Source organism: Diceros bicornis, chromosome 28 (assembly GCF_020826845.1).
Source record: "Diceros bicornis minor isolate mBicDic1 chromosome 28, mDicBic1.mat.cur, whole genome shotgun sequence".
In the NCBI taxonomy this organism is placed as follows: Eukaryota; Metazoa; Chordata; class Mammalia; order Perissodactyla; family Rhinocerotidae; genus Diceros; species Diceros bicornis.
In genome coordinates this window covers 32,597,276-32,615,319 of record NC_080767.1, presented here as the reverse complement: position 1 = coordinate 32,615,319, position 18,044 = coordinate 32,597,276, and the positions used below count along the sequence as shown (strand labels likewise).

At 41.1% G+C, this 18,044-nt stretch overlaps 1 protein-coding gene across 3 annotated transcripts in view; it reads left to right on the top strand.

Annotated features, from left to right (window-relative positions):
• Window positions 1–857: 857 nt before the first annotated feature.
• The window catches only part of DENND1A (DENN domain containing 1A), a 502,861-nt gene continuing 485,674 nt past the window's right edge, over window positions 858–18,044 (top strand). For 2 of the 3 annotated variants that reach the window (XM_058524002.1, XM_058524003.1), the window contains exon 1: window positions 873–928. Coding sequence is in view for 1 of the 3 variants with exons in the window: in XM_058524001.1 (XP_058379984.1) it covers window positions 912–928 (17 nt within the window). In the remaining 2 variants the exon portion in view is untranslated. Of the gene's footprint in view, window positions 929–18,044 lie in introns of all 3 variants that reach the window. The other variant, XM_058524001.1, reaches the window with a different exon arrangement.

The following is an 18,044-nucleotide window of genomic DNA, read 5'->3' as shown; positions in this document are numbered from 1 at the left end:
GTTAATCTCTATCACGGACTGTTATGGTGACATGAGCTTTCTGTATTGGAGCCCCCAAAAGGGCTGATAAAGGGAGGCAGAGGTCCTCAAGAGTAGGGCAGAGCAGAGCCACTAAATGGGTCCTATGAAGCCCCCAGGTGGCTTTCCTTTGGGTATGTGAGGTCTCCTTAAAGGTCTAAGGGGTGAGGAAGGGACCTCCATGAAGGACCATGTTGGGGAAGTGGATGATGTGATAGAGAAGAGGGTCTGTGGCTCCCTTAAGGAACTTACTGGAAGGTATGGGATTTCCAAAGGGAAAACTTGTGTTTTCATGGAGGTCTGAGTGGGACACAGATTATCTATAGGCCAGAGCTACTGGGTGGGAGGACTCCGTAGATGAGGAATGGGTGAAGCTTTCTTCAGGTGAGCTCGGGGGTGTCTATGGGATGTGGGCCTTTCCAGGGGAGTTGTAGGCGGAGGTTTCTACGGGGTAACAGTGCGGTGGAGGTCTTCGGGGGACTGCACCCGGAACGCACGAAGCACGACGCTCCAGGAGCCCAGTGAGCGATGCGCGCTTCCCCCCTCCCACCGCCCTCAGCCGGCCTCACCTCTCGCCAGCGGACTACACTTCCCGGCAGCCCCCGCGGGCGGCGGCGGCGCGGGCGGGAGGGGGCGGTGATGTGAGAGGCGGAGGGGGCGGCGCGCGCCGGGCACGCGCGCCGGCGACCATGGCGTTCGCCGGGCTGGAGGGAGTACATTAACCCCGAGAGGCGGCGGCGGCGGCGAGGGAGCGAGCCTCGAGCGGGCGGGCCCAGCCTGAGGGAAGGGAGGAAGGGGCGGGGAGAGCGCCGGAGGGAGGCCGGTCGGCCGAGGGCGGGCGGGCAGCGCAGCGCCGAGCGGGGCCCGCGGGCCCATGAGGAGGCCCGGGGACCATGGGCTCCAGGATCAAGTGAGTGGGCCGGGCCGGGCGGAGCCGGGCCGGGCGCGGGGCGGCGAGGCCGGGCAAGGGCTGCAGGCCGCGGGCCGCGCGGGGGACTTGTTGCCGGGACCCGAGGGGCGCCCCGCGTGCCGGCGTCACGCGGGGAGGGGGACGGTTACCATGGCGATCCAAAGAGGCTCGGGGGCGGGGTGGAAGGGCTCCGGTGGTCAGGTGTCCCTCTTCACCTGAGGGCGGGAGCGACTGAGATTACAAGGTGGCCCCCTCCCCCGGGTTACTGAGAGCCTCTGAAAATGGTCATACAACTGTTGGGGGGAGGGGGAGAAATCTCCGGAAGCAACTCCCCAAATGGGTGTGTTTGGGGCGCCCTTGAGAGTTGAGCAGGTCTTGAGAGGTTGCAGCCTGGCTGCTTAAGGCCTGCGGCCCCCAGAAAAGTCGCGTGAGGTTCTCAAAGGGAGGGGCCACTCCTGGACTTAAGGTCTGGATGGCCTGGGGAGGAAGGCCGTTTTCTCTCTCCTCCTGTTTCCTCTTATCTGTGAAAGTCTCCACACAGCAAGGGCCAAAGGCTTGAAGGCAGATACCTCTGTGCTGTAATTGAGCACCTGATCTTGGTGATTGTTGGAAAGGCTTTGTAATTCAATCTGGCAAATTCCCTCACTCATTCATTCACTTGGAGTCCCCGGTGAGGGGTTAGTTTTCCGGGGAAATTGTTGATACATCTAACTTCAGAACTCATTGAAACATTGTTGCCCTACTTCTAGAGCTGGAAGTTGACTTTGGAGAGTGCAACTTTTATGCGGTGCAATTTGGGTGTGTTGCTTTGGACTCTATCTCCCCTCCCAGCCAGGTCCTCTTTTGGCCTCTCCCCTCCTCAGCACCGAAACACGAGATGCTTTCTCTCTAATCACTAACAAATGTTCACTTTCTCTCTATGAGTAATAGAATTGTTTAAGGGCACTTAAAAACAAAGTTGACAGCATAGGTTTTTCTGTAAAACAGCTTTCCTAGGACACTTTAAACCTGCTTACAAGAAAGTCTGGAATGTGTTTATTTCAGCATTTTGAGAATTATACTAGGGAAGTTTTGAAAGGGGAAGGGCATTTTGGGTGAAATCTAATAATTATTCAAATATTGCATCTCATGCTTGGTCCATGTCCATATAGTGTGATCTTTGCCCAGCCTTGTAGTCCCCTGACTGGCTTAGGCTTCTGTTCACAAAATGTATCTAATATGTACTCAGCAGCCTGAGACATCTGCTAAATGAAACTGGAAAAGTTTGCTTATGATAATGAAAATGGAAGAGTTGGATGAGCACACTGTTAATTCTTAATTTTTGCAGAAATGAAGGGAAAAAGTTAGAAGCATGCTCCAAATAGGAGCTTAAGAGGCTTGGGAGGTAAAAAGACGTAGTTTGTGAAGCATTGGGATTAAAGAGGCACTCCAAGTTGAGCTCCTGCTTCCCAGTAAGCATTGTAAACTTGGATTTCAATGGCACTTAGAAATGCTTTCTGAAAGCCACCTTAGAGTTGCAGAGTATGCTTGTGAGGATGCTTACCTTTCTTGTTACCGAGAAGTTCAGAAACTTGCCTCATATGAGGCAGGCACTGTCAGCACCAGTATGAAAATCCAACAAGTGGAAGTTCAGTTGACTAGCATCAGGTCTTGCTCTTGAAGGTTGCAGGTTGGCAAAGACATTTCTCAAGTGTGTTTTGTGGAATCCATCACCGTAATATCTGAGCACTTGGGCAAGAGAACTTAGTAACACATTAAGCGTGAAATTAGTATAAAGAGTAGCCTTCTTGGTCTTGAAACTAGACTGCTCTATAATAAAAACTTAGGCTTGGGAAATGTTAGCTTTACTTGTGAAACTGAAAGAGAAAGGGAGAGAAGTTATGAAAAGTAGTTATGATTTATGGTGACTGTTGACTATGCCTCTTCTACCTGCCCTGGGAATGGGGGTTGACAGGTAGCCAGCAAACCATCTACTTAGGTGCCGCCCTGGTTGTTGGAGGAAACAGAGCTTTGGTTACTACTGACTGTTCCGTCCTGAGAGGAAAGAACAGACTTAGCTTAAGGTGTTCACCTGGCTGAGGTGAAATCTAAGTGTGCAGGCTCCATTGTGTAGGACAGTCTCAGGGAGTGGGCAGGACAGTCTGGGGCCCCACTGAGCAGGAGAGCTCTGTGGCTGCCAGTGTTTTCTCTTGCTTATCTCTGATGTTATGTGGCCTAGTCAGGCCGACGATAAGGAAGCAGATCTGGGTTCAGGTTCCAGCTTTTTTGTCTACTGACTATGAAACTTTGCACAAAGTACCTTTTTCACCTTCAGTTTCCCTCTGGGTAAAATGGGGAAGACTATATGTTGCAGGGTCATTAAGAGCAATAAACGCAGTATTAACATGACTGCTGGGCCCATATTAAAAACTCAGTAATTGTTAGTTTTCTTTTACATCTTGTATATCAAAAGATTAAGAAAACTGGTATATTTTATATTAGAAATGTCAGAGAACTGTATGTTCAGATAATGGAGAGGAAAGTTGATGATCAAGGAATTAGACTCTTAACGTGCAGAGCAGGGCTTAATATTCTCATTAAAAAATAAAAGTTGGTTAAAAACAATACTGTGTGTGATTGTGAAGCTGGTGTCTGTTGTATGATCAGTAGTAAAGCAGGTGAGTTACTAGGCACAGGTGTTGAGATGCAGTGCTTGATCAGACTTGCTTTCAAACTCAGGCTGGGTGAGTACAGTCTCTGTGTCAGGAACGGTGGTAATGCTTTATGGGAACCCTTTCATCAAATCCTTACAACTGTCCAATGATGTAGCTACTGTTAACCACATTTTTCAAATGAGAGAATGGGAGTTTATAGCCTAAGATCAGATGCCATCCCCAGGAAGCCTGCCTTGATGCTAGTTCCCCACCCCCAGCCCCTCCCCAGCCTAGGCCAGGTGGCCCTCATTTGTGTTTTCTGTGGCCCCTTGTGTTTATCACTGCCATAGAACTAAATCCAGTTCCTTGTCTGTGTCCCATACTAAGCCCAACATATACTTTTTTTTTTCAGGGAAAGATTCGCCCTGAGCTAACATCTTTTAGCTGTTGCCAGTCTTCCTCTTGTTTTTTTTTCCCCCTCCCCGAAGCCCCAGTGCGTGGTTCTATATCCTAGTTGTAAGTCCTTCTAGTTCTTCTGTGTGAGCTGCCGCCATGGCATGGCAACTGACAGATGGGTGGTGGTGTTCCGTGACCAGGAAACGAACCCGGGCTGCCGAAGTGGTGAGAGCACTGAACTTGAACCACTAGGCCATCAGGGCTGGCTCCCTACATATATTTCTTGAGAGCAGGGACTGTCATATTTGTCTTTGGGTTCCCTGTGTCAAACCCAGTACCTGACACATGAGGTTGTTGAGGAAGAGTTTATAGAATGTATTTAAGAAAAATGTTAGGATTTGAATTAAGAGCCTAGCTAAGGCTCTGAGTTGAGTGTACATAGAGTTGAAAGAACAATTTGCTGCTTGAACTCTTGAGGAGGAAGAGTTTTTGTTTTATAAGTTTTAAAGCCAAATTGCCCTGGTCTAGGCAAACCATTTATTTTTTCTAGAGTGTTTAGTTCGTGTTCATTTTAATAACAGAATATTGTCTTGCCTCAAACCAAACATCTACTTGACAAGAGGAAAGAAAAGATTGCCAGTATGCAGGTAGCACCCTGGAAAGCTTCTAACCCTTAAACCTGAGCAGACGTTTGTTTATCTAGAGGGATAAAAGCAGAGGTCACTGGCAATCTTCGACAGGTATGTTTAAATCTTGTTTAGTGTTTGAGGGATCCCAGTGGACTGGAGTGTGGTTAATATGAAACATGTAACTGATAATGCAGACACACAGCAGGAAACTGTGGCAGTTTAATATTTCTTGTGGTGACATCCTAGAAATTGTTTCCAGGCACCAAGGGCAGGAAGTGGATTGTAAGTAATCGAAGGAAGTATTCTAAGTGAGTTTGAAGAAAGCTGACATTTATGGACTCGGAGAAAAGCATACTCAAAGATTTGAAGGCACGGGGACAGGTCAGGGCGGCTGATTCGGCCTTGTGGTGGTGTTTATCCTGCATTAGCCTGTGTACCTGTCTTCTGTCCCTGTCAGACCATGACCCCTTTGAGGTTGGTGACCACGAAATTGATCCGTTGATTCATTTACTCACCTACTGTAGAACTAAGAAGAGTGTCAAGCACGTATTAAGCACTCAATAAATGTTGGTCATTATTGTTGTTGTCATAGTTAGTACCGTATTATGTGCCCGGTAGTGTGGTAGGTACTAGGGACACAAAATGAAAAGACTTTTCTTCCCTTTAAGGCTCTCCAAAGTAGTAGTGAGACAGAAATGTAAAATAAAACCAACTCCTTCCAGCCCCCTCCCCACCAAAAAACCCAAGTATAATACAGTAAGATCCTTGCTATGTTGGAGATGCAGCCAGTGATGAATAGGTGACTAAGTGAAGGAGAGACTGTCTTCCGAGAAGGGGTCAAGGAAGGAAGGCTTCATCAAGAAGATAATGTTTTAGTTGAGACAGGAGAGTAAGGGGTAAGGGTGGTCGCAGAGGGAGTAGAGGCCATGGTGGTGGCAGTGGCGCTGGTATTGGCAGCAGTGGTGATCGCCTCAATAGAGGGAGCAGTGTGTGTGAGAATGTGGCATGTTTGGGAAATAAAAATATTAATTACCATTTATTAGGCACTTAAATGCCAGGAATTGTGTTAGACATTGTGAATTATAGTTGTGAATAATACATACTGTTCATTCCTGGTCTCATAGAGCTTGCAGTCTGGTGGATGTGACAGATAAAAAAAAACCAAATTAATTCACATAAAGTTATGTGGATGTGCTATAAAGGAAACAAGATGCTGAGAGAATGATGGGAGTGGCTGTCCTATTTTAGGTAGAGTAGTGAGGGAATGCTTACTGTGGAAATGACATTTGAGCTGAGACTTAAAGGATGAGAAGTCATTAGTCATGTAAAGAGTCTGGGCAAGACTTTTCATTTCAGGCTGAGAGTAGAGCATATACAAAGGGCTTGCAAGAAAACGCTAGATGTGTTTCAGGGCCTGGTACAAGGCCAGTGGGTTTGGGTAGTGGCTGATGGCGGAGGTAAGGTCAGAGAGAGACTGGGGCCTGAGCAGGCCTTGGAGGCTGTGGTAATCTGAAAACAACTTTATTAAGATGTAATTCACAGACTATAAAATTTATTCTTTTAGAGTGTATAATTAAATGGTTTTTAGTGTTCTCACAAAAGTGTGCTCAGTCACCACTGTACAATTCCTGTAGATTTTCATCACCATGGAAAGGAACCCTATACCCCTTAGAAGTCACTCCTCCTTCCCCCAAACTGTCTCAGCCCTAGGAAAGCGCTAATCTACTTATAGTTGCTGTAGATTTGTAATTTGTCTATTCTGGGCATTTCATGTAAATGGAATCATATAATATGCAATCCTTTGTCTTTCAATATAATGGTTCCATAGATTATCTGTTATAGCATATATGGGTATTTTGTTACTTTTTATTGCTGAGTAATATTTCATTGTGTGGATAAACCACATTTTATTCATCCTTCAGTTGTTAGGTATTTGGGTTGTTTCCACTTTTTCATTGTTATGAATAATGTTGCTGTGAACACTTTGTGCGGACATATGTTTTCATTTCTCTTGGGTGTATACCTAGCAGTGAAATTGTTGGATCATATGGTAACTCTGTTTAAGGAACTGTTAGACTGTTTTCCAAAGCAATTGCACCGCTTTGTGTAAAGTGGTATCTCATTGTTGTTGTGATTTGGCCTAAATGAGTTGTGTGGAAAACGAAAGACCAGAGAAGACAGAAATAAGTTTCTCAGAAGAGGTTGAAACTTGAACTGAAAGAAAGGTGAAATTTGGAGAAGGGAGGAGGCTTGCTCAGAGGAAGAACAGTGGAAGTTATATGACTAGGAAGTGGGGGTAAACCCATCTCATTGTTTTCTGGTACAGAGAAGCAGCCTGGGCTTCTCAAGATAGCTCTGCTCCCATCTTTTTTTGGACTGCTTGTTAAAGGATCCCATTACCAAAATGCACCACAGGCTTGCTGCTTCTTGAGCTCTGTGGTATATAGCACAACCAACGTATTTCCCTACTGAGGGTCAAGGCTAGGAGTTGAAATTCAACTTCCTCTCCAGTGCTTCTCTCTCTAATGCCTTTTCTCTTTCCTCTGCACCACAGGGCTTCCCTCCCAGTCCCCATAGGAGACAGTACAGAGACTTGGGGTGATGGAACAAAAGTCTTGTTGGAGACTGAGCTCTCCATTATTAGTGCCCAGAGTCGGTCACTTGAATTTTCATGACTTCTTTTTCCATCGTTTTAGCCATTGCAGTCAACTTGGAGGGGTTTGCACAGCAGATAGGAAGGTTGAAACAGGGAAGGTAAAACCTGGAGTATTGCTGTAGGAAAATATGTTTTTATTCAGGCTATTAAATCTGTGTGTAAGTTCCTGGCTGGAATTCTGGTTGTGGGTTGCAAAGGTTCAGCTTTTTTCCTGGCCCTAGGGGGAACTAATTTTGGGATTTGCAACATCCTTTTTGCTTAAAAGGATTTTGTTGGGAAATGGAAAGATAAACAAGGAAGAAAAATAAACTGAAAAAAACAAAACAAAGTTGGTCTCCTCTACTTTTATTGGAATCCATACCATTCTTTCCAAGTATTTAGGACTTGAAAAGGAGCTAAATAAAGGTAGTAACAAAGGTATGTTCAAAATATAAATTCCTATAGAAAGATAGGTTACAGTTCATTTGTAAGTTGATTATGGCATTTAGAATGTGTTTTTCTCTTACAGATACTGTTATGTATAAATCAGGGGCTATCAAGGATAAGGACATTCCAGGCAGAGGAAACTGCATGTGCAAAAGATGACAGGCATAGCTGAAATACAGGATATGTGGATAAGATTACAGGAGATGAAGTTGGAAAAGTAGGCTTGTGCCACTGGGACATGATGCCATTGAAGGACTGAGTTGGGAATGTAATATGATCAGATTTGGGTTTTTAGGAAGATGACTCTGGCAGCAGTAGTTTACAACGGTGATATCTCTGGCTTGTGCAGATGATCCGCTGGGGTGTGAAAAGAATGTTAGAACTTATATTTGTTTTTATATCAACCTTTGACATTTCTGTTTTTGTGTTTTCTAATGTATGTATTAGTATAGTAAGACATAATTTATAAATGTACGTATATCAGATGTATGTTCAAATTTTTGACTGATTGAAAGGAATACATGAAAAAAAATTGGTGACCACTGGTTTATGGAACTGTGTTATAGTTTATAGTGCAGACGGTCAAGGCCCGAAGTGAGGTTTTGGTTGTCAAAAGAAAAAGTACAGATCTGAGGGAGATTTTAGGTAGAATTGACATGACTTGGTGACAAATTGCATGTAAGAGGCGAGAGAAGAATCCAAGATGACTTGCTAGGGTTAGCAAAGTTATGTTATAAATGAGTGTTTGGAAGGTGAGGACTGGTTATATAATGTGTTTGCTTTTCTGAGGAAAAGTGAAAAGTTACAATTGGGAGAAGGCATTTTCGTTTGCAGTGAGAAAGGAAGAAATCTTGAAGGGCTCCATAGTGAATGTGTGGCTTCGGTGGATGAGTAAGACTTAAAGTGGGCTGGCACAAGTTGCTGAAAGGAAGTCTGTCCATGTTAGATTTAGAGAAAGAAAAGAAACTTTTGAACTCACTTTAGCCACAGGAAAGGTTTCAGGGATGTTGCACTGGTCTCGCCTAGACTGTGTGAATAAATAGGAGGAAGGAAACCAATCTAGAGAAAGATGTTGTTTGACTTTGCGCAAACAGTTCTTGTACTCCAGGGCATGCGAGGAGCTAGGGGGATGTGGGCCTTGGAGACACGTGGGTTTGAGTCCCCAGAACCACACACAATCCCCATCTGAGTTCTGAGTTTCCGATCCTTAGTTTTTTTATTTATAAAAGGAAGCAAATAAATTCACCCATAGGTTTGTTGTGAGGATTAAAAGTGATGTTGTGTCTAGCCCTCAGCAGAGAAATGATTGTATCATTAATAATATTGGAGAGGATGGAGTACACTTGTCTGGAAAACCTGGAGTTACAAAAAATGTCAAAAGAAAGCAAGTGCTCATTTTTATAGTTTGTTTTTTTTTCTTAAGACAAAGTATTTGCTTCCTCTCTGTGAGTGTGTTAGGATGATGTATATTTTACTGAATTGATTTGAAGGATTGCGATCCTGATACATGCAAAGCACTATTCCTCTTGCTGGTTGGGAGAAAAGAAGCTTAAAGTCTACCAGCAGAGACAAGATGAGCATGCAAGTAATTAGAATGATAATATTTAAGAACATTTTATACTTTCTCTCTCACAAATAATATTTGAAAATTTTATTCAGTTTTATAAAAGATTTACGCCATTTATATTTATCTCTGTTTAGCTGGTACCACTGTTCACTTCTTTTTAACATAACTTCTCATTTCTTTTTCCTGTGTGCTTAAAATTATTATTTTTTAACTTTCTGTTTTGGGAAATTTTAAACATCTATAAAAGTAAAGACAATAGTATAATGAGCCCCCAAATGCCCATCACTCAGTTTCCATGTATTAATTTATGGCTTACTTAGTTTCATTTATAGATAACTGACCATAACTCCCTCGCCCTCCGTCCAGTCCTAGATTATTTTGAAGTAAATCCCACATGTCATATCTCATTCTTAAATATTGCCATATGTGTCTCTAAAAGATAGACATTCTTCTTAAAAAAAACATAACAATGACATCACGCCTAAAAAAATTCCTATATGTCATGACATATCCAGTCAGTGTTCAAAGTTTTCTAGTTATATCAGTTTTAACAGTTGATGTGTTTGAATCAAGTAAGGTCATACATTGCAATTGGTTGATATGTATGTCATAAGTCTTTTTTCTCCCCCTTGCAATTTTTTATTGAAGAGGTGGGTTATTTGTCCTATATAATTTCCATTGTATCTGGTTTAATATGTTCCGTACCCTTTATTTCCTACAAATTGGTAGTTAGATTTAGTGACTTGATTAGATTCAAGTTCATTTTCTTGAATATTTAAAAGGTAGTGATAGGTATTTCCATCAGAAGGCACATTATGTCTGGTTGTCTCTCTTTTTGATGCATTAATTTATTAGGGGCTGTAAAATGGTGATATTTTGTTTCTATCATTTCTTCTTCATAGTAGCTAGAATAACTCTTAAAGAAAACTTCCCCATATCAACTATTTAGTTACCCTGAGGTACAGTTCATATAGAAAAGGCAGGATGAATATTTGATTTTCTTTATTCGTTTTTCAAACTGAGTTAGTTTCCTAGCATTTTCCAAAGGTGACTGATTTTTTTTTTCGAGTGTCACTTTAAACCCCTACATTTCAACCTCTTTGCTATATTTCAGTCCACTGTAGTTATCCTCATTGATGTTTAATTTGTCCTATCTTTGTCTAGTGGGAGCTTCTTCAAGTTAAGTTCTAGAGTCCTTTTGACAGGATCCCAGTAGTTTTTAATAGCTCCTTTGCCTTTTGATGTGACAAGACGTTCCAGGCCCATCTTGTATGTTTCCTGCTCCACACCTGTATTCTGCTGTTTCTTTAAGGAGTCCTGCTTCCTTTTGGTGGGAAATGGTATTAGAGATTACGGTCTGGATTTTAGGACTTTTTTGTTTTTTGCTACTAGGTCACTTATTTCTAGGTTTCTCTAGGGGTCAGAACTAGGATGTGTGTGTGTGTGTGTGTGTATGTGTGTGTGTGTATTTTTTAAAGGTAAACTATATCACATGTTCATATTGATAATTCCAATTCAAGACTATAGCATTTTTATTTAACCTCATCACTCTTACATCTGAATCTCCTATCACTCATACAAAAAGTTCTGATTTCGAGTGACACCAGCATAAGTACTCTTTTGCTTTATCCCACAATACCCACACAACTCAGCAGCAATGCCAACATTACCACCAACAATATGATTACTGAAAACAGTTGGTTTTTTTTTTTTTTTTTTAATTTGGCAATTCTTTTTGTCCTTAGAGTATATTCCACTAGGAATGTATTGTCAAGTTACTGTTTTAAAACCACTAGAAATAGTTCTTTTGCTATGGTTATGTCACCAACTACATACACAGTTTTTATTTTTTTTCTTTCAATATTTTGGGACTCCTTTTTAAAAATAATTTAATTTTGTTTCATAATTACATAAAATATTTATGTAGTTTCAAAGCCAAATCTACAAAAGAGGTATATTCAGAAAAGTCTATAATTTCTATTCCTCCCTCACCACTCTGTTCCTTCCCTCCCACTTAGGTAGCTAGTTTATAAAAACTTTTTCATTTGTCATTTTATTAAAAAAGAAAAGGTAAATACATATGTATTTTCATACCTCCTCTCACCAGCCCCTTAGATAAATGGTAGCATTCTATGTGCACTTTTCTCTCGTTTACTTTTCTTATTTTATACCTGTAAAGACATCACTTCTAGCAGTATATAGAGATCATCCTCATTTCTCTGTAGGGACAGTGTAGTACTGCGTTGGATGGATGGACCACGGGTTATTCAACCAGTCTCATAGTGATGGACATTTAGGGTGCTTCCAGTGTTTTTATTACAAATGGGGCTGTAATAGTCTTGTGTATGTGCCTTTTTGTATTTTTACCATTATACCCTTGGGATTCTTACAAGTGGCATTGAGTAAAAGAGTAAGTTTATATATAATTTTGCTAAATAGTGTCAAATTTCCCTCCATAGGAGTTTTGCGAGTTCACATTCCCATATATGATAGTGCCTGTTGCCTTACAGCTTCCCCAACAGGATGTGTTTATCAAGCTTTAAAAATTATTTTATCACAGTTATGAATGTACATGGTAATAGATCAAATAGTTTTTAAGAGCTCATGATGAAGAGCAATAATTCTCTACCCTACATCCCCACCCCGTTCAGAAACAACCTCTATTAACTGATTTTTTTTTTGTTCTTCTGGAGGTTAACCCATAACCCCTAGATAAATCTCTCTCTTAATTTAATTAACTTTAGGCAGTATTTGTTGACTCCCTGAAATGAAAGATGATGAGTACCTTTATAGTAATTCTCTCTTTTCCTCTTCCAGTGTTTTATATATTTATATTATTTCTATTTCTTATAGTGGTTATATTTCAATGTAATATACTTAATCCTCTTTATTCCATTAACTTTCAACAGTATCTCTTGACTCCCTGCTCTCTAAAGGAAGGATAGCTCTTTCTGCAATTTCTCTAAGTACACTTTTACTGTTATGTGGTCATTTTAGTTCTACCCATGACCAGAACCAAGTCTTTCATTGTTTATCCTTAAGTTAACTCTAAAAATTAAATGTTATTATGAGTGTTTAAGTATTATTCAACATAGGCCAGGTTGGGTGCTAGAATAACATTTTCCCCCTTTTTGGTGTATTGTCATGATCCCGTTTGAAGAAGAATGTTCTTAAGATCAGGGTCATATAAACTTATAATCCATCCATAATTTAAAATTATGCTAAATTTATTTTGTTTCATATCTGGATATATATAATATGTATATATTTGTTTTATTTTGCATTTATTTGCACAAAGTAGCACAGGGGAATACCAGCCCTATATAGAGAGCAGCCCAAGGCACCACCCGAGTACTTCCATTCTCATGTTGGCAGACAAAAGCCTCTACTTTGCAGCCTTTGTGGGCGGTTGGGCACTTTTGGGAGCCTGACCCTTGGCTTTGACTTTGGTCTTGGTCTTATCTTCAGGCCAGCAGGGGCTGGCACCCTGGCAACGTCGTAACAAGCATGTCTCCCAAGCGTGGGACTGATGCGTTTCAGGACCTTGAGCTTGACAAAGGCCTTGATGGTCTTGTTTTGTTGGTGCGCGTCTTCTTTAGACCCTTGTGTTTCTTGACAAAGTGCAAGATCTTTAGGAACTTAGGTTCTAAATCCGTCTTCTTAAAAGATATCTTTATGCTTAGGGCTTACTGGTGCCATGTCTGTGCCATTTTGGAACTGGACATGGGTGGTGTGGTTCTTGGATTTGGCCATGTCTGCCTGTAGCCCAGAAAGTGCCTGAGACTGGAAAAAAAAAGAGCCATATCTGGATTTGGATTTTTTAAAATAGTATTCTCTCTCTCTCTCTCCTCCTCTGAGTTTCTAAATCCCTTTTTCCCCCTTGTGTTACTTGCTTTATACTATCCTTAATTTTTTACAAATTTGAAATCACATGCAGTTTTATTGAGGCTCTTTTTATTTTCCCCCTTTTCCTGATGATTCTTTCCTATCTTCCTTTTCTGATCTGTACAAAGTCAGCTGTATTGTTGTAATCCTGGAATGTCCCTTTACCACTCCATTTCATGATTTCCTGGCCCATGTGTTATTTTGTTTTAATTTGTTTGCCGGCGTACATATTTAAGTTCTTATAGGAGACAGCTACACCAGTGGACTTGCAGAAAGGGTGCATTTGAGTTCTTGCATGTCTGAAAAATGTCTGCTTTCTCACACTTTATCAATAGCTTGTATGGTTATAGAGTTCTAAATTGAAAAAATTTCCCACAGAACTTTGAAGATATTTTCCCATTGTCTTTTAGCTGGCTTCCTCTGACACTGCTCTGGAAGGGGAAGGGGGTTACTCTGCCTTTTTATGGCCAAGTTGGAGTATATGTCTAGGTTCCCTGCTCAGCCTTTGTTGATACCCAGGGTGAGGAATTCCCCTTTACTTCAGAGTGGGGGTGGGAGTTCTGGCTCCCCAGGAGGCTTCCACTGATACCTGTCTGGCTAGGTGATGTTCTGCCTTGTTGCTACTCCCACCATGGCCTCCATTACTGCCACATGAGAGTGAAAGTCTAGGCTCTCCACATAGTCTCCACTGAAACCACATTGAGGGGGGTCCTCATTACTGACTGGTGGGGATGATGAGGGCCACAGCTGCCTACCTGGTTTTCTGTAACACTAACCTCACAGAGGGAAGGTGGATGGGATACCTCATTACAACTTGGTGAAGGTAGAAATCTAGGCTCCCTCCCTTCTTGTTCTTTGCTGACTTGAGTGAGGGCGAGACCACACAGGTTTTTCTGTGGTATTTGGCTGGTGTTTGGTGGTTATTTTCTAAAAGTTTCTGACTTGTTAGGCTGCTCCTCTTCTGGTCCTTTGTCTGGAGGAGAGAGCTGACATTTGATAGAGGATTTTTTGGTCTGCATCACTTGGTGTTTCCAGGTTGCCAGCTTTAGTCATGAATACATGTTGAATTTTATCAACCACTTTTTCTACATATATTGAGATGATCATATAATTTCCCCCCTCATTAATGTAGTGAATTACATTTATTTTCAAATGTCAAACCAGCTTTGCATTCCTGGGATAAATCCACTTGGTAATGATATATTATCCTTTTTATACATATTGCTGGATTCGATTTACTAATATTTTATTTATTTTATGTTTGCATCTATATTCATAAGGGATTTTGGCTATAATTTTCCTTTCTTGTAGTGTTCTCATCAGATTTTGGTATCAAGGTTTTGTTGGCCTGATAAAAAAGAAAGAGGATTACATTAAAAAAGCTATTATAGAAGGGGTGTGGGTTTTATTTCTTTATTTTTATTATTTTTTTTGTTTAAAATTTTTTTTTATTTATTTTTTTCCCCCAAAGCCCCAGTAGATAGTTGTACATCATAGCTGCACATCCTTCTAGTTGCTGTATGTGGGACGCGGCCTCAGCATGGCCGGAGAAACCGTGCATTGGTGTGTGCCCGGGATCCAAACCCGGGCCGCCAGCAGCGAAGCGCATGCACTTAACCGCTAAGCCACTGGGCTGGCCCGGGGTGTGGGTTTTAGTATAAAAAGTTATCAGTGGTTACAGATTGTTGGAGATTTTGAAAGTCTCTATGTTGAATTTAGGAAAATTAAGTATTACTCATAAGTAATAGGGATAAGGAAATGCTTATCTGGTTTCCCCGTAATATGAGAGGATAGGTAATTCCTCCATTTCCCCTTCCATGCTCATGCTCACTCCCCACTCTCTGTTATATACACAGATTATACTTTTTTTGGCTGAATAATTCAATATCAAGTTATAGTCATCATGATGTTTTATCTCTTAGTATTTTAGTATATATCTCCTAAGAACAAATTTATTCTTCTATATAACTACAATACTTTTATCACCATAAAGAAATTTCACATTCATACAATAATATTATCTAACATACAATCCATATTTAAATCTTCCCAATTATTCCAATAATGTCCTTTGCAGCTGTTTTTTTTTTTGTGAGGAAGATTAGCCCTGAGCTAACATCCGTGCTACCTCCTCTTTTTGCTGAGGAAGACTGGCTCTGAGCTAACATCTATTGCCAATCCTCCTCCTTTTTTTTCCCCAAAGCACCAGGAGATAGTTATATGTCATAGTTGCACATCCTTCTAGTTGCTGTATGTGGGACAAGGCCTGAGCATGGCCGGAGAAGCAGTGTGTTGGTGTGCGCCCGGGATGCGAACCCAGGCCGCCAGTAGTGGAGCGCGCACTTAACTGCTAAGCCACGGGGCTGGCCCAGAGAAGCCATAGACTTCTAAAAAAAACTCACACATTTGACCAGTTCTATTTCCTGCTGCCTTCATATAAAACATATCTAACATATATATATTTATATATAAACTCAATATATAAACTCTTACAATTCAATAAGTACAATAAAGAAAAATGGGCAAAAGATTTGAACACTTTATCCAAGAAGACATACAGATGGCAAATAAGCATATGAAAAGATGCTTAGCATCATTAATCATTAGGAAAATGCAAATTAAAACTACATGGAGAAAGCCCCAAAACATCCAATAGAATGGCTAAAATTAAAAAGGCTGAGAGTATCACGTGTTGGTGAGGATGTGGAGCAACTGGAACCCTCATATGTTGCTGATGGACTCAGAGGTGAGCCTTGAAGTTCAAAACCAACTTTATGGGGTCGTTTTCCCGAGCTCCTCTTTCTTTACTATCTCCTCAGTTCCTTAGGGCTTCCTTTTCTGCTGGCCAGAAAGCTGGGACTTTACTTACCTGTTTTGCTGTGCTCTTTCCATGATTGCATCTGTAGTCGAGACCTAACAGTGGGAGGACTGAGAGGAAAAGATAGTTACTGGGGTTTGCCCCCTTCTCTTAAGGTTGCACTCCTGATTAGAGAGGAAGGTTCCTTCGTTCAGTGCTTTAGGTGCCTGTAGACCGTTGCTTCTTTCCCATTCTTTGATCCTGAACTAGATGGCTTCTGGGCCTCACTCTATCTATGCTGTTCACCACATCTAGTTTTTGGGCTGCCTTGAGTCCATGCTGAGTTATTCTGGAGGAAAAAAATGGTAAACTCACCACTGGTTTGGTGGTACTTTGAATTCTAGTATTCTACCCCAATCGATTCATCTACTACTATTTACTTTCTAGATTCCTCAAATAGCTGCTCCATGAATTCTACCCTGCTTTTATAGATGTATTTTATAGCTGTGAAAGACAGGGTAGTGGGTGCCTACTACATTTTACTTGGAATCAGAACTTCTGGATTTCTTTTTATTTATCTTGCTATGCATTAATTGGACTTCTTGAATGTGTGAAGGTGTATCTGTTGTCAGTTCTGGAAACTTTTCAGTTATTTTTGGACCAAGAACTAAATGAAGATGGGAATTCAAAAAGGTAAATAGAGTATTAAAACCAGCTTTCTAAAACCTGCTGTTGGTTGTGCCACATTCTCTTTTCCTCTTCTGGAATATTGATTAATCTTATACTTTCTTTGTCTTTTGCTCTCTTTTTTTATATTTTCTCTCTCTCTTTCTGAATACTATTCTGTATAATTGCTGTAAGTTCAGTAATTCTCTTTGGTTGTATCTTTTCTGCTCTTAAGCCATCCATTGAGTTATTCTTTTGTATGTGTGTGTGGAAGCTTCGCTCTGTGCTAACATCTGTGCCAGTCTTTTTCCTCTATTTTGTATGTGGGTTGCTGCCACAGCATGGCTGCTGATGAGTGGTGTAGGTCCGCACCTGGGAACCAAACCTGGGTCGCCGAAGTGGAGCGCACTGAACTTAAGCACTAGGCCATGGGGCTGGCCCACCATTGAGTTATTCTTATTTTGAGAAATATTTTGTTCTTTTTCACTTTTGCTTGATCATGTCATAGTTTCTTAGTCTTTACTCATTTTCAATCCCTTTTATTTCTTTAAGCTTGTTAAACGTTCCATATCCAGTTTGATAATTCCAATATCTGAGGTCTTTGAAAGTCTGATTCTGCCATCTTTTATTTCTGAAGTTCTTATTTATGGGCTTTGTTTTTCTGAGAGTTTTCTAATTTTTACCCATGAGCTCATATTTCTTGGAACTTTTTGTGAGAATTTTTTTGAGGCCAAGGTTGAAGTGAATTTTTCCAGAGAAGATTTACATATTCTTTTGTTAGTGTCCTGTGACCACTTTTAGTTTGTGACTACTTCAGCTTAAATTCCTGGATTGAGGTTTTTTTGACCATTCAATAGCAATCCCTGGCGAGGGCCGTGTTGTGGTTGAACTTGCAGGAAGATTTTCCTTTCTTTCTCAATGCCAAGTTTTGAGACTAGTAGTTTTCATTATAGTTCCTGAGAGGTGGACATGTTTGCATGGGTTTCTGTCTTGATCACCTTTTTCCCAGTTTAAATTGTGAGAGAGGGGTGTCTATTATACTTTCCACCTTAGGCTGAACCTTAGTTTTGTCTTGCATTCTTTGAGCCCTATTAGATTGGGAGAATGAAGCTTCCATTGGGCTATGTAAATGCCTTCAAGGAGAAAGCTAGTTTTTGTGTTTTGTTACCTTATTGGGTTCCAGTCTTCACTTAGTTCTTCATCTGAATCTTCCTTATTTTCTTGCAAGCTCATCAATTTATTTATTTGAGAGGATGAAGAAAAATCCATTATTTGTAATTGTTTTCGGTGGAGGATCCGAAAGGTACTTAGCTTGTCATACTGCCAGAAATGGAATTGCGGCTGCAATTTTTCCAGTTTTTAATCAGGCTGATTTAGTTGCTATTCTTTGAACTTCAGATGAACATTTATACCTCTGTACTTGCTCAGGCTGTTTCCCCTGCTTAAAATCCCTTCTCTCTT